General features: G+C 35.7%; 1 protein-coding gene across 1 annotated transcript in view; it reads right to left on the bottom strand.

Moving 5' to 3' along the window:
• Positions 1–24,189, bottom strand: part of CHIC2 (cysteine rich hydrophobic domain 2) — a 55,471-nt gene that overhangs the window by 16,862 nt on the left and 14,420 nt on the right. The window contains exons 2-3 of the mRNA XM_061145947.1: positions 10,317–10,371; positions 10,020–10,175 (exon numbers count right to left, since the gene is read on the bottom strand). Coding sequence (XP_061001930.1) covers positions 10,020–10,175; positions 10,317–10,371 — 211 coding nt within the window. The remainder of the gene's footprint in view (positions 1–10,019; positions 10,176–10,316; positions 10,372–24,189) is intronic.

Here is a 24,189-nt window from a genome sequence, read left to right as displayed (position 1 = left end):
CTCTTGAATTTCTTTAAATATTACAAGGCTACACTCTCACTTAAAACCCTCAAGTCCTGACCTCTTCCATTTGGATTTTCTACTCCTACTATACCCCAACCAAAGTAACTCACTATTATTGAATAACTAAATTTGAGGTCGAGAGAAAAGACATTTAGAAGTAAATCTAAGCACATTACAACTTAAAAGAAATAAAGTTTGATTTAAAAAAAGACTTGTATCTCATCTACATTTCAAAACTAAATAGCAATTATCAAAAAACAAACAAACAAACCTCAGAGAAGCCAAAAAAGAAAAACTAGGACCAAAAAACTAAAGACAGAAAACAACAAAATTCTGTAAAGCAACTATCCGTCAATTAAAAAAAAGTAAGTTTTTAAAAATTTAAAAATAAAGAAAATATTTTACTAAAAATGTCAATCTTTAGATCGGAAATAAAAATCAATATTGAGAACTTCTTTACTTAGAGCTTGAAAATAAGGATGTTTTTGTTGACTTACACAGCTCAGTTTTCAAAGAATTATAGATTTTCAGGACTGGAGAGTACCTAGAGAGATCAGTCAGCCTTTCCTCTCCTGAGATTAAGAGAAAAATAAAGTAGGGAGTATGGTGGTTAAACTTCAGGCTCAGAGAGGTTTTAAGTGACTCAAAGTCATTCAGCTTCAAACAGTGATTTACTATCTTTTGTACTTTATCACACTGCCCCTGCAGGAAAAAAATGTCTGTTATTTACTCTAGAAGACAAAACACTTTCATTTTCTTAGGAATCTTGTTTTGAACAGTGAGGACTATGTCTTCTGAAATGTTATCATCTTACTACTCAAGAATTTCAAAAGCCAAAAGGTACATTCATTCAGCAAACATTTATCGAACACAAAACAGATGAGAGCACTGTGAGAGGCACTGGAGATGCAGTGGTTACAAAGACAGACCCTGGAAGAACAGTAACAACGTGATTTTAGTAGCAACAGCCATTCACTAAGCAAATACTATAGCCAAAAAACCATACTAAGGTACTTGCTCTTATTTTTAAAACAATGCTGCAAGGAAGAGATTAACCTCATCTCAGAGAGGTAAAAACTGAGGTTTAGAGAGTGTGAACTGATCAATGTTCAGAGTAAGTGCCACTTTCCAAACCAGTTCTTTCTAGCATCAAAGTGCAGGTCCCAGCTACCACATGTTGCAGCCTACTTCCCTATTCCTAAAGAAATGATTCCCTGATACAGGTCTAAATACAGAAGAGTATAAAGGGAATGGAAATACATACTATGTACAACAAATTCATATTGAGAACATTTTTAGAAAGCCACGCAATTTTATTCCTTATAGGTAAGAGAAGGTTAAAGCACTTAAAAAAAAAAAAAGGTACAATAACTCCAAGATTAAGAAGTCTGTATGTAAACATTCTAAAACTTAGAGTTCTTCAATCAGAAAGGACAATGGCTGAGCATACATATAAACAAAGTCCATAAAATCACTAAAGTTGGGATATTATATATGTACATCATATATATATGTATATATATATATATATATACAAAATCTCAAAAGACTGAAACTAATAGTTACTTTAAGATGGAAAACAAAAAACACTGTAACAATGTACAGTAAAATAATGAAACTTTTTCCTCAATAAATGAGCCAGGCTAAAAGCAAAAAAGTCATAAAGAGTTCACTTACTTAGACATCAATTTTCAAAACTATAATACTACAATCAAGGCACAATCAAGAAGCAAAGTATAAACAAAAGTATTAACAAAAATAAGCTTTTGCAAAGTAAATGTAATAAAATCTATTTAATGAAGCTGAAGCATTATACCTGCTTGTAAGCTCCTCAGACTCACACTAAGAACTACCAGAAGGCTGAGGTGTCCTGTTTTATTGTCTTTCAAGCATTTATCACTATTTGTAATTACCTCATTGCCTTTTTGTCTATTTTTTAAGTCCACAAGAGTAAACACATAACCTCTTAACATCATCTGAAGCAATACCAAGCCCACAGTGTGGCTTTAGAGATAATTAACTGAATTAATGAAAAAGTAACTTTCAGAGAATGGCATGCTAACAGCTTAAAGTGCTCAGTCCCTCAGTTGTCTGACTCTTTGAGGACCCATGGACTGTAGTCCCCCAGGCTCCTCCATCCCTGGGATTCTCCAGGCAAGAATACTGGAGTGGGTCGCCATTTCCTTCTCCAACAGCTTATAAACTAATGGCAGTTAAAATCAGCAATTTCATAAGACAGATATGTTTATACTCTAAGAGTATCAACGTTATTCAGTAAGTCATTTTAAACATTTTCTATTAAAACAAATAAATATAATAGAATGTAAAATTCAAATGAGTGTCTGAGATATAACACAAGACTTCAAAAATACTGTTATTGCAGGTGGCTACTTCATATTTCTAGGACATATATTTATTGTCTTTTGTTATTAGAGCTACTTCATGAAAAACATAACAAGTACTTATAAACTTGAACTATTTCTGTGCTCACCTAGCCAGTTCTCCAAACAGATTACATGCTCTTTCAATATAGCATTAATATAAATCTTTCAATCCCAAGCACAGTACTTATTTGTCAAAAATGCTTTTAGGACATTCAGACTTTCATTTTCAGCAAAGATGCAGCAATAGCCACCAGATTTACCCTCCGGCCTGAGACTACCAAAACAAACAAACAAACAAAAACCCAAAAAGCAAGACTATTGATGTCAGAGAGCTTCCAGGCCACAGTAAATGGAAGGACAGCCTAAACAAAGCCTGGTAACTCTGAGTTAAGGAGACAGAGTTGAGAATTTGAGAAACCAAGGCAACCTGAAGCCACAGAACAGAGTACCAAAGAGGAAAGTGTTTCAGAGAACTCCAAAGATCTGCATGCAGACAGTCCTTACTGAGTATTAAGGTGACTGCTGAGCAGTGCGTGCTGGTAGGGGAGCTAGCAAAGGGAGAGCAAAGAGTCACTAGAGAGGATGTGCAGTAAGAATGTCCAAAGATCCAGCACAGAGACTGACAAAGACACAGCACAAAGCCTTTCCCATTAGCCAGACTAGGGAACATCACAATTAACAAGCTACTGAGTAGAATAGCCAGAAAGATCTTGCCTTACCAGTGATTAGCCCTAGATCAAATACTGCTACGGATACTCAAGAAGTTAAGCACCCTCCTAGGTATATACCCAAAGAACTGAAAAAAAGCATCAAACAAATACATATACAACCATGTCCATAACAGTAGCACTAGTCACCTTTTGGGCAGAAAAAACCTGAATGTCCATCAACGGATGAATGGATAAACAAATTATGATGGTATATCCCTGGTAACTCAGCTGGTAAAGAATCTGCCTGCAATGCAGGAGACCTGGGTTCAATCCCTGGGTTGGGAAAATACCCTAAAGGAGGGCATGGCAACCCATTCCAGTATTCTTGCCTGGAGAATCCCCATGAGCCTGGCAGGCTACAGTCCATGGGGTTGCAAAGAGTCGGACACATGGTGTATATAAAGGAATATTACTCAATCATAAAAAAGAATGAAGAATTGAGACCTATTACAACACGGAGGAACCTTAAAAACATTACGCCAAGTGAAAGAAGCCAGATACAAAAGGTCATATGCTGTATGATTTCACTTACATGAAATAACCAGAATAAATAAATCCACAGAGACAGAACACACACTGTTAGCTGGAGGGAAAAGACGATGGGGAGAAAATGCTCAGTGGGTAAAGGATTTTACTTTCGAGTGGTGAAAATGTTTTTAGAACTAGACAGAGGTGATAGTTGCACAGCACTGTGAATGTACAAAATGCCACTGAATTATTCACTTTATTCTTTTTGGGGGAGGGGAAGGGGGAGCCACATTACAAGGCATGTGGGATCTTAGTTCCCTGATCAGGAATTGAACCCATTTCCCTGCAGTGGAAGCATGAAGCCCTAACCACTGGACACCAGAGAATTACTGGAAGTGCAGAGTCTTGACCATTAGGACCACCAGGGAGTCTCTAAACTGTTCACTTAATAATGAAAACTTAATTTTTATTATGTAAATTTCACTTTGATAAATTATTATTTTGTAAATTTATGAAGGCTGAAAATGGAAACCAAGAATTGATTGGGAGAAAAGAAAACAAATAGCAAAATGAAAGACCTAAATTTAGCCAAATTGATAGTTACAATAAATCTATATGGTGCAAAATTTCTAATTAAAAGACAGAGTGTGTCAGACTGAATAAAAACTGAATAAAAAAAAATCAAGACCTAACAGTGCCTATAAGAAACAAATTTTAAATAATGGCACAATTAAGTTAAAAGTAAAAGAAGGAAAAAGATATGCCAGGCTAACAACATTAATCAAAAAAAGTTGGAACGACAATATTAAAACTAGAAAAAGGTATATTGTGGAGAAAAAAATAAAGAAGGTCAATGTCATAATGATAAAGAGGTCAATTCACGGAGTAGACACAAAAATCTGAAACTTATGTACCTAATTACAATGTCAAAAAAACAATAAGAATAAATAGATAAATCTGCAGTTACATAATTACAGTCTTAGAGTTTAATATCCCTGTCTTGATAACTAATAGTACTAGAGAGAAATTCAGTAAGACTATAGAAGATCTGACATTACTAACCAATTTAATCTAATTGAATTAAAGCACACCACTCCACCCAAAGGAAGATGAAAACACATTATTTTCAAGTGCACAAGGATCATTTACCTAGTCAGTTCATATTCTGGGTAATAAAATAAATCTTAAAAAAATTTAAAAGGATTCAAAACATACAAAGTATTATCGAACTACAATGAAATTAAAAATTGGCAACAGAAAGATCTCTATAAAAGCCCCCCAACTATCTGGAAGCTAAATAAAATACTCCTAAATAGTGCATTGGTTGTAGAAAAAGCCAAAAAAGAAATATGAAAGTAAAAGAAACTGAATGAAAATTAAAACACAACATACCAAATTTGGGCAATACAGCTAAAGCAATACTCAGGAAGAAAAATTTTAACATTAACTATCAAAAGTTCTCAAATCAATGACCTTTGATTCCAACTTTAAAAAAAACTAGCAAAACAAATTCAGAGTAAGAAGAAGAAAGAATAAAAGTTAGAGTGGAACCTACAAAATATTAAACATTAACTTGATAGAAACAATAAAATCAAAAATTGATCTCTGAAAGTAACAAAACTAATAAACCACTAGCCAGATTGGTCAGGGAAAAAAAAGAGAACAAGGAATAAATGAGCAATTTTAGGAATTAAGCAGTTATATTACTAGAGATTTTACAAGTAGTAAAAGAATAATGACTATTATGAACTGTATGAAAATTCAACAACTCAAATAAAATAGACAAATCCCTTGAAAAATAGAAACTATGAGGCTCAATGAAGATAAAGTGGGTAACCTGAAAAGTTCCATATATATTAAAGAAACTGAATTTGTAGTTTAAATAATTCCAACAAAGAAAATTACAGGTCCAGATGGCTTCACGGGTGAATTCTCCTAAAACTTAAGAAGGAAATAATGCATTTTCTGAACAAACTCTTTCAGAAAACTGAAGAGGAGAGAACACTTCACAACTCATTTTGTGAGCTATCACTACCCTAATGCCAAAATCAGGTATTATGAGAAAAGAAAACTACAGAAAAATATCTCTCATGAGCAGACAGAGGACTTCTAAACAAACTTGAAGTCTAAAATTTCAATCAATTCCACATATTTTTAAACTAAAAATAAGAAACTATATAAGCACTCTAAAGAAGCAAAAAAGGTATCTGACAAAATCCAACATCTATTCCTCATGCAAACTCTCCACAAAGCAGTAGAATAAAACTTCCTCATATGACAAAGAACGTCTATAAAACCCCATAATATGATATGGAATGATAAAAATGTGAATACATTCCCCCTAATATCAGCAATAAGACAAGGACATCTATTCTCATTACTTTTTTTTTTAATTTTTGGCTCTGCTGGATCTTTGTTGCTTCACAGGGACTTTCTCTAGTTGCACCGAGTAGGGGCTACTCTTTGTTGTGGTGAACAGGCTTCTCACTGCAGGGGATTCTCTTTTGAAGAGCACAGGCCTAGGCATGGGGGCTTCAGTAGCTGCAGCACGCGGGCTCAGGAGTTGCGGCACACGAGCTTAGCTGCCCGAGGCATGCAGAATCTTCCCGGACCAGGGATGGAAGCTGTGCCCCGGCACTGGCAGGCAGATTCCCATCCACTGTGCCACCAGGGAAGTCCCTGTTCTCACTATTTCAGTCAAAGACTTTCTGGAGATTCTAGTCACTGCACTTAGAAATAAAAAAATTAAATCCAAAGCAAAGTAGTAGTAGTAGTAAAAATAAGAGCAAAAAAATCAATGAAACTAAAAACAGAAAAATGGAAAAAAATCAGGACTTAAAGGAGTCCACGTACATCACTCCTATTCAATATTTTACTGGAAATTCTACCCAATGAAAAAAAGAGAAAAAGAAATAAAAGGCATACAGATTAGAAAACAAGAAATAAAACAACATGGTTATCTATGTAGAAAATCCCATAGAATCTATAAAAATATTCCTGAAATACAGTAAGGTCATAGGACACAATGCCAATATACAAAAATCAACTACATTTTTTATGTCTGGCAATGAACAACTGGAAATCAAAATTTTTAAAATACCATTAATAGCATCAAAAACAGAGAAACATATACACATAAAGCTAATAAAAATATGTGCATGATCTGTATTCTACACAAAAAATTAGAAAATACTGATGAAAAAGAAATCAAAGATCTAAATAAATGAAGAGGTATAACACATTCCTGGTTTTGAAGACTTGTTAAAGATGTCAATTTTCTCCAAATTGATTTATAATTTCAATCCAATCAAAACTGCAACTTTTAAAAGACAATCTGATTCTAAAATCTGTGTGGAAAATGAAAACAGAATAGCAAAAACAATCTTGAAACAGAAGAACGAAGTTTAGAAGACTTGTCCTACCTGATTTCAACCCTTACTGTAAAGCTGTAAGGCACTAAACTACACACACACACACACACACACACACACACACACGTGTTGTTTACAATACTTTATAGTTCTATGGTAGTAGTCCAGTATAGCACCCTGTACTATAGTATAGCACATATATAGTGGACTACTATACAGTATAGTAGTCCAGTACTACAGCGGGGCTTCCCTGGTGGCTCCATGGTAAAGGATCTGCCTGAGAGCTCAGGAGACTCAGGTTCAATCCCTGGGCTGGGAAGATAGAGGGAAACAGCAATCTACTCCAGTATTCTTGCCTGGGAAATCCCATGGACAAAGGAGCCTGACGTGCTCCAGTCCATGGGGGTGCAAGAGTCAGACATGACTTAGCAACTAAACAACAAATAGTACTATAGCAAATACATATACTATAAAGCTATCAAGTATTACAAATGAGACCACATGGTACATGGTATTAAAATCAGGACAGACACACAAAAATCAATAGAACAGAACAGAGTCCAGAAATAGATCCACGTAAATATGGTTGACTGACTTCTGACAATATACAATGGCAATTTATGGGAAAAGGATACTTTTTTCAACACATCATCCTGGAAAACTTGAAGTCATATGTAAAAAATGAATTTTGAGCTGTATCTCACATATATATAAATATGGATTCAAAATGGGTCATAAAACACAGAAAAGATCATAGGAGAAACATGTGACCCTAATTTAGGCAAAGAATTCTGATATGATGACAAACACACAATTTTTAAAAAATTAATATACTGGACTTAATCAAAATAAAAAATTTTTGCTCTGCTAAAGACATTAAGAGAATGAAAAAACAATTACAGACTAGAAAAATATATTTGCAAGTTAAATACCTCACAAAGGATGTCCTTCAATTGGTAAATGGATAAACAAATTGTAATATATCCATACAAGAGAATGCTTCTCAGATTTCTACATATCGGTTCTGTTCTATTGATTTCTATGGGTGGGTCCATCTTGAGTTTAATACCATGTGGTCTTATTTATAATACTTTATAGCTTACTTTGTCTTATTTTGTAAGACGAAAAGGGCAAATAAAATAATAAATAAAAGGTTAAAAATCCCTGCTTTAAATCCCACCCCCATCTGACAAAGCATCCCTTTTTTCAGGGCCTCTAATACCCTTTATATATACAGGAAGGGTCCCCCTCTCCAATTATGTTACAGCCTGTACCCATGACAGGGAAACAGTTTTTTAACCAGTAATCATTATCTGTTTATGCCTAGTGGACAGCAAAGTCCATATAAAATTAAATCATAAACATATATACAAGAAAGACTTTAGAGATAATAATACAAAGTTGAATGAAATGTACTTTCTGAAAGTACAGACTGAAATAACCTAAAAAAGTCAATCTACCTTATGTCTCAAATAAGAAAAAATTCAGTGAAAGCATCCAAAATATGATCTTGTTACTAAGAATGCATGGAGAAGGGTAGGAAGTTTCTTTTTGTTTTCTAAATCCTACACTGTGCACACATTACAATATCTTGTTTATTCATTAAAAAAAAAAAATAACTGTTTCAAAGGTTTCTATAGCAATAATACTCTTTAATTCCTTGGATTAAATAACAGCAACCAACCAAGCAAGGGAGTTACAGCAGTCATGCAAGCACGGGAAACGCCCGAACAGCAGGAGGGAGCGAGGAGATCTAACTACAAGAGCCACAAACTCAACTGTGCATGCAGGAAAAACCAGTTTCTTCTTTTAATCTATGGTAGGAAGATGATCTGATGAATACTATATGGGGGGAGAAAAGAAATATTCTTGGACCATAAAAAATTAAATATTACAATAGCAATTCTATTACAAGGCAGTATCTACTTCCTATCAATAAAATGCACTAGTTAAAAACCTTTTACAGTAGAATATACATCTTATTTTGTAAGACAAAAAAGGACAAATAAAATTTGCTTTTCTATTATTTGATGACAAAATGAAATGTAGCCACACAAAATATTCATTCACTTCCAATGTATTTCATTTTTATACATATAATTACCATAATTTTTTAAAGCTTTATAACAAAAAAATGTAACATTCAATCTGTACTAATTTGCCATACCTCTACCCACATCTTGGAAATTTTTTATTATAAGCAGTCAAAATTATTAGTCTTTAGATCATTTGTTTGCCTTCCCTGCTGGCTCAGTCAGTAAAGAATCCATCTGCACTGCAGGAGACCTGGGTTTGATTCCTAGGTTAGGAAGATTCCTTGGAGACAGAATGGCTACCTACTCCAGTATTCTTGCCTGGAAAATCCCACAGACAGAGGAGCCTGGAGGGTTACAGTCCATGGGGTCGCAAGAGCCGGACACGACTTAGCAACTAAACCACTACCATCAGATCATTTTTTTCCGATTATAAGATTACTATTTCATCACAGGAAACTTGTAAAATAACAGCAACAAAAATTCTTTCAATAAAAAGAGAAAATCAAATTTTCCATAATTTTAACAAATAAAAACAAGCACTGTTGCCATTTTTTTCTGAGGTACTATCTTATAGATCAGTACTAATGCTATTAATCAATATTTATTAGACTTACTTTGAACTACTCAGCTAAAACCTTTACAAACACTATTTCATCCTTACAACAGTCCTATTCAGTAGGGAAGTAAATATTGCCATTTTACAGATATGTCAACTAAAGTTTAAAGAGGTTAGGAAACACATTCGAGGTGGTCACAGAGATAAGTGGCAGACCTTAATACAAATTTCCAATTACCACCATCAATGGATATATAGATAAGGCTGTACTCTACTCTAACGTAATGTCTTACATCATAAAAATTATTTTTAGATGGCTATTGAATATAACAGTATATGGTCAATCAATCACTTACTTCTCTACTGGATCAAATTATTTTTGTGTATTATTCAAAAGAGTGACTCATTCAATACAAAAAATAAAAACTAGAGGGTGCAAGATTTCGCTTGTCTATTTCTAAATTTAAATTAAAATATATAATTCAACTTACTCTTTTACTGAGGCAAATAACTGGCCACATACTGCAACCTAAAGTGCAGCAGCAACAAAGGCAGCCACAAAGCAGCCAACGTACATTAACAGGAAGGTTCTTCTTAAGACAACTGTTAACTCTGTTGATGCTGGCTTTAAATTCTTCAGGAGCTACCTAAAGAAAAATTTTAAGAAATAACAATACTGAAATATTAATGTCAATAAACATGTCTCTTTAACATAAATTTTCTTCTAATTTGTCAGGAAAAGACTATTTTTGAGGTATATAAATAATGTCTAAATAATTGACACTCACTTTTCCAGTTAATGAAGAGGGGAATTCTGATTCAAATTTGTTGCTCAGTCCAAATCTGTTTTAAAAAAAAGAGAAAAATATGTTATTATATGCCACTGTTGCAAAAAATAGACCATGTAACTTAGTAAAAGGTCAAGTAAATAAGAGCACAACTTTACACACAGAACAACAATGGAAGCTTAAGACATTATAATTAGCAATTTATGAAATGCAAAAAGCAATTTTGCAGCTGAATCAAAACTTTAATACAAAAGGGTAAGAATATATAAAGAAACCACTTTTTTTGGAGTTATCTTTGTGAGCCAAATATTAATGAAATGGAAAACAACACAACTGTCCAATTTTGTCAAAATTACTAAGATTCTTCCAATTAAGTAACAGAAAGCTAAAATCTCTGCTATTAATTACTCTTTAGGTCAAGAGCATTTTGTTAATACTCAACAAAGTAGTAACTACTCTAAGAATGCAAATAACATTTTCTAAGAACAGCATATCTACACTGACTATTATACCTAGAGAATGTTAAAAATATTTGGAACAACGTGGCTACTTTAACTTTCAAATACTAAGAATCTGCTACACATATTTCCAAAGAAATGAAACCAAGGTAGTACATTTTAACATCTTTAAGCTTTTAAATGTTTGCACAGATCTTGAAGGTTGACTGGGCACTTGACTATTTCTTAGCATAAGTTAGCAGGAAAGGAAAAAAAAACACAGACACATTGGTAACAGCAGACTGCACCCTGGAAATAAAATTGAGATGCTTATATATGATAATTTTTACTGGATTCTGGAGCCAAATCTTTCTTCCAGTTTTACTGAGGTTTACTTGGCATATAAAACTGTATTAGTTTAAGATACACAACCAAATGATCTGATACATGTGACACTGTGAAATGATTACCACAGTAAGTTCACTAGTTCATATCTATCACCTCACGCATTTTTTTTCTCCTGTGAAGAAAATGGTTAAAATTCACTGTCTTAGCAACCCTTGAATACACAAGACTGCATCTTAAATAGCTGGCACTGATAAGAGGGATTCCCTGGGATATTCTATATCAAAGAGCTGGCCAGGGTTTCTGACTCAACCATCAGGGAAGCCACAGAGAGAAATCAAGTAGGTGGTCTGTGTTAAGGCTGTAAGGGGTGGTGGAGACTGGCCAGGTATTGTGTGACTGTAATGAGTCAGATCTAGCTGACTACTGTCACACAAGAATGTGTGTGACTATCACTACCCGTGATAGTCTGTATGACTTTCTTCTAGGAGGAGCTAGAAAACCAGACCTCTATGCAAAATTTCCCACGTTTAAAATAGTGTGCAAGTCAATCACAGCACTTCTGTGGGTCAGGTTGTCATTTGTATCATGACCTAGACTTCTCCACAACATCTAGAGGTGGCATCAAAGACCATCCTATCATCATCTTAAAGTACTTTCAAAAATTATTTAATAGTAGCATTGAAATAACATCAATATGTCCTTATAAACAATGGATACTATTTATGAAAAAAACTACAATACAATTACCTAGGTCCAAGACAAAGTTCTCTTCACACTAAACATAAACCATTACTATTTAATATAACTCTGGTATTGATGACATTGTCTTTCCAAGACTCTGAGCTAAACCTATTTTTTAATACGGGGGCCTCAGAACAATGTGGTTCTACTTGAAATTGCCCCTATAGATAATTCACCTTCAACTGCAAAGGTCCTAGCACGAGGAAAAGGTGTACAGGGCTTGCTGATATTTCTGAGGTCTAGATAACGGACTTCCTTTTCATCTATTTCTCTTAGAGGAGCTATAATTCAACAAATGTTTCCTGAGTATTGGCTTCTAAATTATACGTTTCCATCTCTTGTGTCATCTCCTTTTGTGTGATGACTTTCTCCTTTAATCAATAGGTTTCATTTCAATCACATTTATTAGTGCAATTAACCATCTCCTTCCAACTGATTTTGAAATTTTTTTAGAAAAGCAACAATCAGATACCTCCAAGTCTCCTAAAGATAAGTGTCTTCCCCTACCATCTTCAGCCATTAATATTTAATATATTTAAATAGTTAAAAGACTATTTTATCAAATACCAGTAGTTTGCCAGGTAGTATGCTATGTTGGAGGGAGCAGTTCAGCATGAGTATAAACATCAATTTTCTTTCTTTCCCAAGACTGGATAGTCCTTACAACAGGGTTGAGTGGCTGGGTGTTGATGCTTTACCCAGGGAGCACTACCAGCTAACTGCCCTGATGTTCCTGTAAGTCAAGGTTCCTTTTAAGTCAGGCTAGTGATTCTTCTTCTGAGTAAGAGCTAGCAGTTACAAGGACTTTCCTTAGGCACTCCCCTCTTCAGTCATACTTTTGATGTGTCTTAAAACAGATAGTAACCCTTCTTCTTTCTTCATCTCACCCCCAAAAGAATGATGTGTTCACAATAGATAAGAGTGCTTAGCTCTGACACCAGCCGTTAACTTGGTGCCAATGTTATTTCCATTTTGCCTCACTTGTGGTTTCCCACCTTCTGAACAAGAATACCTGTAAAGAGTGTCAAAAAAAATACTGCTGTTGAAGAGCTCGGAGTATCACCAGCCCACAGGAGTGAATCCCAACAGCAATTTGCTTTCCTTTTAAAAGTCTTAAAAAGATATTTAATTTGAACCAAGTACTTCATGATTACAGGCAGATCAAGCCATGATAACCAGGCACCCTTTCCATTTGTACTCTGCTATATTTAAACATTTGGTGTCAGGACCTCTTTGCTCTCTTAAACCCTTGAGGACTTCACTGAACTTAAGTTTATGTGATTTATATTTATCACTATTTTGGATTATACATTAGAAGTGAAACCCCTAAAACATTTAAAATATTTTTTCATAAATGAGTCCACTATATGCTAATGAAAATGTTTTTATGAGAAATATTTTTCAAAGCAAAAAACTTTAATGAGATCTTCACACATTTCTTTAATGTCCAACAATGGGAGAGAACTGAATTTTTACGTCTCCTTCTGCACTCAGTCAGTAGTAACATGCTCTTTTGTGTGCATGAGTGCTCAGTCGTGTCTGACTCTGCGACTCCATGGGCTGCTGCCCGCCAGGCTCTTCTGCCCACAGAAACTTCCCAGGCGAGAATACTGAAGTGGGCTGCTATTTCCTACTACAGGGGATCTTCCCAACTCAGAGATGGAACTCATGTCTCCTGCACTGGCAGACGGATTCTTTACCACTTGAGCCACCAGGTAATCCCCCATGCTCTTTTGGTTAATGCTTATAAAGAAAATTGAGTTTCATCAGATATGTAGTTGGAAAATTGTGTATATTCTTAACAACAGTTGACAAGTGGTAGCTTATTAAGAATTTTTTGCAAGGCAGAAAAAAAAATTTTATCAATGAACTTTTAATACTCTGTTAAATTAAAATCCACTGTATATCTTTTTTTTATTAGTTTTTTTTTTTTTTACCCATACCTGATTCTATAAGTTCATATATCTGTACCTTGAAAAACATGGTAGATTAAGTGATGCAGATTTCCAAATGTTGATACACGTCATTGTGTGATATCAGAATCATCACACCGTAACTACCAATCTCATCAAAAGTTTTGGGAAGTTGTCAAGCTCACAGTGGCAGATATAAGCTTTCCAAAAATTCTAATTTTCATCTGAAAGCTGGAATTATTGACAACAAATGCTATCAACTGTTCTACCTGAAGTGAGTCTTGCTTTACTTAAAAAAAAAAAAAAAAAAAAAGAGGCGGAATAACCAGCACTATATAAACAAAAGAAAATGGTTGCTTTAATATAAGCTACCATTTATACCTTAAAAACTAACTTCAAAGCATATTACTTTAATAGATGACTTTTTCCCTAGCTTTGAACGTTGCTGTTGGAGACAGGCAGTAGCTGTGGCTTTTAACAAGTGTCCTTCGTAGCCATAAGCAATAAAAGAAGAAGGAAAAATGCAGGGAAAAGTTATAAAGGGTAAGCACAAGGAAAGAGAGAAGAAACAAAGAAGAAAGTGAAGAATGACAAAGTGTTATCAACAACTGTCTTAACTACCATTCAATACTTATTACCTATCAGTCCATTAGATGTTTGAAGGAAAATGTAGACATATGCTGCATCTAGGTGGAGATGATGGAATTCCAGTTGAGCTATTTCAAATCCTTAAAAATGATGCTGTTAAAGTGCTGTGCTCAATATGCCAGCAAAATTGGAAAACTCAGCAGTAGCCACAGGACCGGAAAAGGTCAGTTTTCATTCCAATCCCAAAGAATGGCAATGCCAAAGAATGTTCAAACTACCACACAATTGTACTCATCTCACACACTAGCAACGTAATGCTCAAAATCCTCCAAGCCAGGCTTCAGCAGTATGTGAACCATGAACTTCCAGATATTCAAGCTGGATTTAGAAAGGCAGAGGAACCACAGACCAAATTGCCAACATTCGCTGGATCATTGAAAAAGCAAGAGAGTTCCAGAAAAACATCTACTTCTGCTTTATTGACTATGCCAAAGCCTTTGACTGTGTGGAGCACAACAAACGGTGGAAAATTCTTCAAGAGATGGGAATACCAGACCACCTGACCTGCCTCCTGAGAAATCTGTATGCAGGTCAAGAAGCAACAGTTAGAACTGGACATGGAACAACAAACTGGTTCAAAATTTGGAAAGGACTACGTCAGGCTGTATATTGTCACCCTGTTTATTTAACTTATATGCAGAGTACATCATTCAAAATGCTGGGCTGGATGAAGCACAAGCTGGAATCAAGATTGCCAGGAGAAATATCAATAACCTCAGATATACAGATGACACCACCCTTATGGCAGAAAGTGAAGAGGAACTAAAGAGCCTCTTGATGAAAGTGAAAGAGGAGAGGGTAAAAGTTGCCTTAAAACTCAACATTCAGAAAACTAAGATCATGGCATCCAGTTCTATCACTTCATGGCAGATAGATGGGGAAACAATGGAAAACAGTGAGAGACTTGATTTTGGGGGGCTCCAAAATCACTGTAGATGGTGACTGCATCCATGAAATTAAGACACTTGCTCCCTGAAAGAAAAGCTATGCCAACCTAGACAGCATATTAAAAGCAGAGACATTACTTTGCCAACAAAGGTCTGTCTAGTCAAAGCTATGGTTTTTCCAGTGGTCATGTATGGATGTGAGAGTTGGACTATAAAGAAAACTGAGTGCTGAAGAATTGATGCTTTTGAATTGTGGTGTTGGAGAAGACTCTTGAGAGTCCCTTGGACTGCAAGGAGATCCAACCAGTCCATCCTAAAGGAAATCAGTCCTGAATATTCATTGGAAGGACTGATGCTGAAGTTGAAACTCCAATACTTTGGGCACCTGATGCAAAGAACTGACTCGCTGGAAAAGACCCTGTTGCTAGGAAAGATTAAAGGCAGGAGGAGAAGGGGACGACAGAGGATGAGATGGCTGGATGGCATCACTGACTCAATGGACATGAGTTTGAGTAAGCTCTGGGAGTTGGTGATGGACAAGGAGGCCTGGTGTGTTGCAGTCCATGAGGTCACAAAGAGTCGGACACAACTGAGCAACTGAACTGAGCTGAGCTACATCTACATCTATTCCTATTACCTGAAAGATTTTGTCCTGAATCACTGTTAAAATAATCATTGCTTTAGAAGTAATAAAAAATTTAAACTGTTTTCAAAGAATGGCAAGAAGAAACTGGCACATCAAACTTAGCCTATTTTACTCTTATATATTACAAGTTTACAATCTACTAGGACTTGGAGAAAAAGAGAATTCATTCAAATCAAACTATTGAGCACCTTCTATGTAACATTTCATGATCACAAAGTCCTACAAAGGAAGGCTTGCATAGCTTTTTAAAATTTCTTTAAGGAAGAAGGTATTTATGAGGACAATTTTTAGCTTTTGCTTGTGTGTGGGGGTGGGGGATGCAGTGGATTTTAGTCCCCTGACCAGTATTGAACCTGGGCCCTTGGCAGTGAAAGTGCAGAGTTCTAACCACTTAACTGCCAGGAAATTCCTCCAATTCTTACTTTTTTATAAATTGAGTTAATTTTGAAAGTTCTTAGAAGTTCTTACAATACACCTGGTGAAGTTCTGCAAAGGGACTGAAACTTTACACCTCAGTCTAAATGGAATCTTGAAATAGGCTTCATGTCACTGTCTCCTTGTTCCTAATCTACAGCCAAAACTCAGAGTAAGTGACTCTAATCTGCTATCCTGCACTCTCATCTTCATCCAATTCAGAACCTCTCTTCATGATAGATCCTACCCTTTCCAAACTTCTTTTAATATTTAACTTTGGAACCTCTAATTATTGATCTGCTACTTGGATACCTTAAATAGGTATATTTTCTCCTATGAAATGACAATCTCTCCTTAGAAATTCTCAACTACAGCTCATTCTCTGGATTCCATCTTCCAGACTCCATCTTCCATGTTCTCATAATACTTGACTATATTCTCTCTTGCATAGCCAATTATCATGTCTCATTATAATAATGTCATAAGCCTAATTCCCTATCTTGATAATCAGTGAGATGGTTACAGGTAGGCATGATATGTTAACTATCTTTATATTCTAAATGTCCGGCCCAATGCCTGATAAATATTCAATAAATACTTGCTAAATAAATTAATTTCCAAGCCAGAAAAATGGTTTACATTTCACTAACTCCTCACTGCAAACTTCCACTCCACTGTTCTCTCTTCTGATGCACATGATTCTCACATTGTCCCAAGCCCCAATCATCATTTTCAGTATTTCGGGTCACTCCCTCGGTACTGAGGATCCCCAAGATCATCCTCCGGTTTGATGATTCACTAGGAAGACTCAAGGGACTCAACATATTGTTGTACTCAGAGCTAGATTTACTACAGCAAAAGGGTACAAAGCAAAATCAGCAAAGGGAAGAGGCATATGGGTTGAAGTCTAGAGGAAACCAGAAACAAGCCTGCAAGAATCTCTTCTCAATGAAGAATACAGGATGTGCTCAGTTCCTCTAGGCACTAGTTTTCACAACATATATATAACGTTGTCTACTAGGAAAGCTCATTAGAGTCAGTACCCTTTTACCAGGGACTGGTTACATAGGCCCCCTCTACTTACCATGTACCAAAATTCCAGACACCCAGAAGGAAAGCAGACGTCCAGTACAAACCACATTATTTATACAAACAGATTAGGCACAGTGAGCCATTCTTATCAATTCTGGGCATGCTGGGAACACTTCCAAAGTGCAAGTTCTCAGGCACCAACCAAAAACCAACACAGCAAACAAAGCTTTTTAAGGATAGCAGTCTCAAGTCTGCCATGTTCTTTTCTGCACAACTTCACACTCTCTAAGGACACAGACACTTATGTCAGTTTTTTCTTTCTACAACAACTCCTGTCTTTATCCCAAATAATTCAATATTCAGCACCTAAATCTAACTATTAACTGACCTTATCTATTCTGAGGAAATTCACTTCTATTTAATTCAGCAACCAACATCAACACTTAGAATTATATCCTGAAATTCAGAACTGTAAATTTCTCCTCTTACCACTAACCCATCAATCATTTCATTTCTCCCACTTTTATTAAATTTGTTTCCTCATGTCTGGTTGTAACCCACTCCTCCTCACTCCTCCTCCTTGTTTCTCCATTCTAAATCTGCTCCATGGGACTCTACTTTCTCTTTACCTGCCAGAAATACACAGTTAATCATTTAACCATACTAAAAAAAAAACCCTTTATTTTCTGCACCTCTAGAGAGTCTTTTGTCAATCCAATTGAAATGTTTACATTCTTCACCTCAATTTCCACTGCCTGGAGCTACACTAGGAAGAAAAAAAACATAAATTACATCTAACTTCAGTTAGATTAATGCTGTAACAATCTTAAATCATTCATAATCAGCTTCCTTTTCCATACTTCACAACTGCTCCTCTGTATGCTCAGCCTTATCCTCACAAGCCACTTTTTTTCTTTTTGCAGATAACCACAGTTCCTTAACTCCAACCAAAGAGGAAAAAACCAATGAAATAAAAAACTGCTTTGCCTTCTCTCAGTAACTTTATCATCTTTCTCAATGGAGGCAAGCTAATCATTTGCTACGGTGCATCTCCCTCAGTCTCCTCTGCAATCTACTCATTTCTCCCTCTTTTGGGGCTCCTTTACACGAAGCTTACAAAATTGCCTAAGTCTACTCAGCCTGAGAACCTGAACTATTTTCCTCTCTCTCAACGTATTTCTCTCTCTCTCTTTTTCTTCCTCATCCAGTGCCTTGAAAAAGTCTTCCACATTCATCTCTTTATCTCACCTACCATTCATTATTCAAACCACTACAATCCAGGATGTAATCCAAATTTCTCTACTGATGAGACTGCTCTCAACAGAATAGTTGAAAACACTCTTTTCGTTGAGTCCTACTTAATAGAGCATGCTTTCTCCTAGCAAACAGCTTGATTACCAGAATAGGGAATGTCTTATTTGGTATGCTGCTAAGTCACTTCAGTCGTGTCTGACTCTATGCGACCCCATAGACGGCAGCCCACCAGGTTCCCCCATCCCTGGGATTCTCCAGGCAAGAACACTGGAGTGGGTTGCCATTTCCTTCTCCAGTACATGAAAGTGAAAAGTGAAAGTGAAGTTGCTCAGATGTGTCCAACTCTTAGTGACCTCATGGACTGCAGCCTACCAGGCTCCTCTGTCCATGGGATTTTCCAGGCAAGAGTACTGGAGTGGGGTGCCATTGCTTTCTCCCTTATTTGGTATCAGTTCAGTTCAGTTCAGTCACTCAGTCGTTCTTTGTAACCCCATGAATCGCAGCACGCCAGGCCTCCCTGTCCATCACCAACTCCTGGAGTTTACCCAAACTCATGTCCATTGAGTCGGTGATGCCACCCAGCCATCTCATCCTCTGTCGTCCCCTTCTCCTCCTGCCCCCAATCCGTCCCAGCATCAGGGTCTTTTCCAATGAGTCAACTCTTCGCATGAGGTGGCCAAAGTACTGGAGTTTCAGCTTCAGCATCAGTCCTTCCAGTGAACACCCAGGACTGATCTCCTTGAGGATGGACTGGTTGGATCTCCTTGCAGTCCAAGGGACTCTCAAGAGTGTTCTCCAACACCACAGTTCATAAGCATCAATTCTTCGGCGCTCAGCTTTCCTCACAGTCCATAGAATACAGCAAATACTTTCTTTGCTATGTCTTCTATTTCTACCAAAGCTTTTGCTTTTTTAATCTATTCTACACCAACCAAAGCAATATTGTCAGATAAAGTTTTAATGAAACCATCCTTTTTTATTAAATGGACAAGAAAAGCCACGTACTTCATGTTTGCCGACTACAAAATACCATCTTTAAAGATTTTGATGTGACATAAGTTACTTAGTTTTTATACTACCTTAGTTCTAGTTCAGCAGGAGGGTTGGGGGAGAGGGGCTGGTTTTTTTGCTTTTTTTAAGTTTGGCAGGGGGTAGGGTTTGTTAACAATGAAAGTGACATATGTTTCAGTTTAACTTGGCAGCATTAGAAATTATTCCTTTTATCCATTATGTTCCTTCAAGTTTGAGGTTTTTAAGTATAATAATAATAATTACTTTATTCTAAGTCAAAGTATAATTGGTCATGGACAGTAATAAAAAGGTCAAATTTCTTAAAATAATAATTCAATATACTTGAAAGAAGAATAATGGGTAGGAAGCTGAATTCAACCTAATAACCTAACATTTTATTAATCAAAAAAACTGGAAGCAGCACTTAATAATTTTAAGATATAATCCAAGGTGGGTGGCATCTTAGTTACCTACAGAGACTAATAGATGATATAAAACTAAAAAAAATTTTATGTTGGCAAGAAGGTCTTAAGATGGAAAATATCCATGTACTGTCAGTGAACTATAAATTATTACAACCATTCCAGAAATTAATTTTGCATTAAAAATATTTATACTTTTGGTACAGTCATTTTTCCTTTCAGGGATCTTGCCTAAGAAATAATCTAAAATGTGAATAAAAACATATGCATAATTAAGTTTCCTGAAACTTTATTCACAATAGAGAAAAATAAAATAAAATGTTGGGAATGTTAAGTAAACTACTACAGTATCTCAACATAATACTAGACAACTATTAAAAATGAAGTTGCAAACTAATAATATGAACATATACTGTTAAGCAAAAAATACAAAAACACACACATAGCCTATGATCTAGAATGTCAAGGAGAAAACCTTACAAAATCATAAACCCTTCAAGCACACAATTTGATAGTGCAGAGAGAGAAGCCTGGACTACCGTCTATGGGGTTGCAAAGAGTCAGACACAACTGAGTGCACACACACACACAGAGGGTCTTAAAAACATTCATTACAGTGGCACAGACGTGTTCATGAATAACCAAGTATTATTTAGTGGTTTTCTGTTGGTTTTTTTTGTTTTGTTTTAAATACTTGTTTATTTGGCTGCCTTGGGTCTTAGTTGTGGCATGTGGGATCTAGTTCCCTGAGAAGGGATCGAATCTGGGCCACCTGCTTTGGGAGCTCAGAGCCTTAGCCACTGGGCCACCAGGGAAGCCCCTGCAGTGTTATTCTGGTGAGGGAGATCTAAACACATTTTGTTTCATTTGTTGTTTCTTAAAATAGGATCTATTTTTCAGTAGATATATAAGCAAATATATTAAAAGCATTTTATAACAGATAACATCAACATAATTTCTTCTATTTCAATCTTTTATTTGGTATTAACTAGGTATGTTATCATAAGTAAAAAAGAGTTTGGGGTTCACTAATCAACAGCTTTCCTGGATGCATTTCAACCTTTTCTATAGTTTTAGTTCATATAACCGTGTCCTTTTTTTTTTTTTAACTTTGATTTTTAATTCTTCTGGGTTCCTTGTATCTCCTCATATTAATGTCTCTTAGAATCCAGTGGTGCACTGTTATTTTGAATTAAAATATACTTTGAACTCACTGTGAATTTTGCCTTTTAAATAGAGGAAGTATAACAATCTGACTTCAATTTTCTTTTGTGCTGTGTTTATTTTCCTTGTTTCTGAGTGCAGTGCTACTTTTAACAATGAAAGTTTTAAAGCAGTAAAAAGACTACAATTGTATTAAATTAATTATGATACACTAATCTGAAAGATACTACATAGCTCAAAACCATTTACACTAGAGAGTAGCCTGTTACTATGCATGCCTAATTAGGATCCCCCTAAACTCTGGTGAATTAGATCACAAATGGGCATTTGCTTTAAGAATAACTAATTCCTGGGCTGTGGGATGGCCAGGGCTACCCAACCAGGACAACATCAACTAATTCAATCTGATCCTCTTTCCTGAGGTATCTGAGAAAGAAACAACAGATGGTAACAAGAAGGCTGAAACAAGAGCCAAGATATAGTAAAGTTATGAGTAAGTAGAGGTTAAAACAAATTAAAAAAAAAAAAGAATAGGCTGAAGCCAACAGTAAGCAGAAACTGTTAAGATAAAAGGAAAAAAAGGTCTGCCAGTTCGTGGCAACAGCAGAAGCTAGAACTGAAAGGTACGTTGCTGTGACAGACCACCAGACCAAAGGACACATGCTGCTGAGAAAAATGACACAATAACTTCATCACCAGAGCTGCACGCAATTATCCAAAACAATAATATTTCAGTCTCCTTCAAGTCTGGCTATACAATCGCAGTTTCCTGTCTTCTTTAGTCTCCACGCACTCTTACAAAAAATCTGCACAATGAAAGGACCCCTGAGTGTTTCTGTTCTTGGAATCTAATAGAGCCTAATACTTCAGACTATGTAAGAATCTGTAATAACACTGGCAAATGTTCCCAATATATTAAATAAAGAATGCAGGATACAAAGTACATTATAAGCATGGTCTCAATTTTTTAACAAAAATATTTACATAAAAACAGAGAAAGTTTATCAAAATAGTGATTAACCTTAGGCAATAATATTATGGGTGGTATTTCACTTTCACAATTTCATATTCTCCAAAACTTCAATAATTACATATATCTACTTTAAACCAAATATTTTATTAGGAACAAATACATCAAAATAGTAAATGACCGTTTCCTCTTGGTGATAATAGATGATTTACTTTCTGCTTCACTGGGAAATACTACTTTTCAATTTTTAATAATCTTTTTGCTTTTCATTAGAATTAGAAAAAGTATTAAACCTGAAAAAAAAGTAGATAAAGGAGTTTTTTTTTTCCTACCTTGCCTAAGGGAATATACATGCAACTGACATGTTTAGATTTCAAGATAATTCTACTAGTTTAAAGTGTATTTCAGAGCATACTTTAAAGATTTTTAACATATATTTAAATATATGTTAAATAAACTGTAAAGAATTTGAAAATTAAATAGGAAAAAAAATTCCTAACTCTACAACAATAGAATCTCTGAATCGGAGAGCTAAAAGGGCCACAACCATCATTTGGTCCAAATATTTAATTTTACAAATGATGAAATTGATGCATAGAATGCAAATAACTTGGGTATCATAACTAATTAACATGTAAGATCTAGGCTAGAGCCTTATTCTCCTGAACCCAAGCCAGGGTAATTTCTACTACTGATCAATGCCTCTAATAACTTTCATTGTAAGCAAAGAAAACGTTTATCTCCTTGAACTAGAAACTCTAAATTGAGAAAACATTTGAGAACTGGATGGAAAAAAACTTTTTCCATCAAACAGAAATTATAAAATTAAAAACAACATATGGGACTTCCCTGGTGGTGCAGTGGCTAAGACTCTACGCTCCCAATATAAGGGGCCTGAGGTTCAATATCTGGTCAGCGAACTAGATCCCACGTTGCAACTAAGAGTTTGCATGCTGCAACTATAAGATCCCACAAGCTACAACACCCAGAGCCGCCAGATAAATATTTTAAAAATAAATTTTAAAATGCTGATAAACTACAAGAATGCATTAAAAAATAACACACAATAAATATTAACATTCTCATATGGATCTAGGGGAAAAAATCTGGTTTTGAGCTTTTCACATTTGTATCTAAAATCCCCAAATATATAAGATTTTCCTATAAGTATTTCTGTTGATGAATTATATAGAGAACACTTGAGTTTGCTGCTCTGGTTCAATAAAAGCAATTAAGCAAACAAGATTCTGAAGCCAGACTGCCTGGACTGAAATCTTGACTGCCTTTTCCAGATGTGTCACTTTGAGCAAGTTAGTTACTTTTTCTGAGCCTCAGTTTCCCTATTTATACACCAAGGATAATAACAACCTCTAACTCATTAAATGAGTTCACATACATAGACCACCAACAATGCATTGCATAAACTCCGTATGTTTAACTGCTTTTATTTTTTACAAAACAATGCAAATGTAATGCTATGTTTTTATTACGGTTATCACCCTTCTAATAAAGTTGAAAATATTATCATTTAATGTCCACTATAGATAATGATGGGGGCTTCCCTGGTGTCTCAGAAGGTAAAGCGTCTGCCTGCGACGTGGGAAATCTGGGTTGGATCCCTGGGTCGAGAAGATCCCCTGGAGAAGGAAACAGCAACCCACTCCAGTATTTTCACCTGGAAAATTCCATGGATGGAGGCTACAGATGGTAGGCTACAGTCCATGGGGTCACAAAGAGTCAGACACAACTAAGCAACTTCACTTTCACTTTTTATAGATAAACTAGAGAATGTCCAGATCACAATGACGTCACAAACACCCTCTTCAAACAGCTTAGCAAATAAAACAGCCAATGATAAAACTAACTAATGTTAACTGTCAAAGATACTCCAACTTTCGGCTAACCTCTTCAAGGTCAGGGGTAAAGTGGAGGAAACGGGATACACAGAGAGCAGCTGGGTTCAGGAAGCCCACTAGGCTTCTCTGT

The sequence above is a fragment of the Dama dama genome, chromosome 6 (assembly GCF_033118175.1).
Source record: "Dama dama isolate Ldn47 chromosome 6, ASM3311817v1, whole genome shotgun sequence".
Classification (NCBI taxonomy): Eukaryota; Metazoa; Chordata; class Mammalia; order Artiodactyla; family Cervidae; genus Dama; species Dama dama.
The sequence above is the reverse complement of the archived record's forward strand: the minus strand, read 5'-3'. Positions and strand labels throughout refer to the sequence as shown.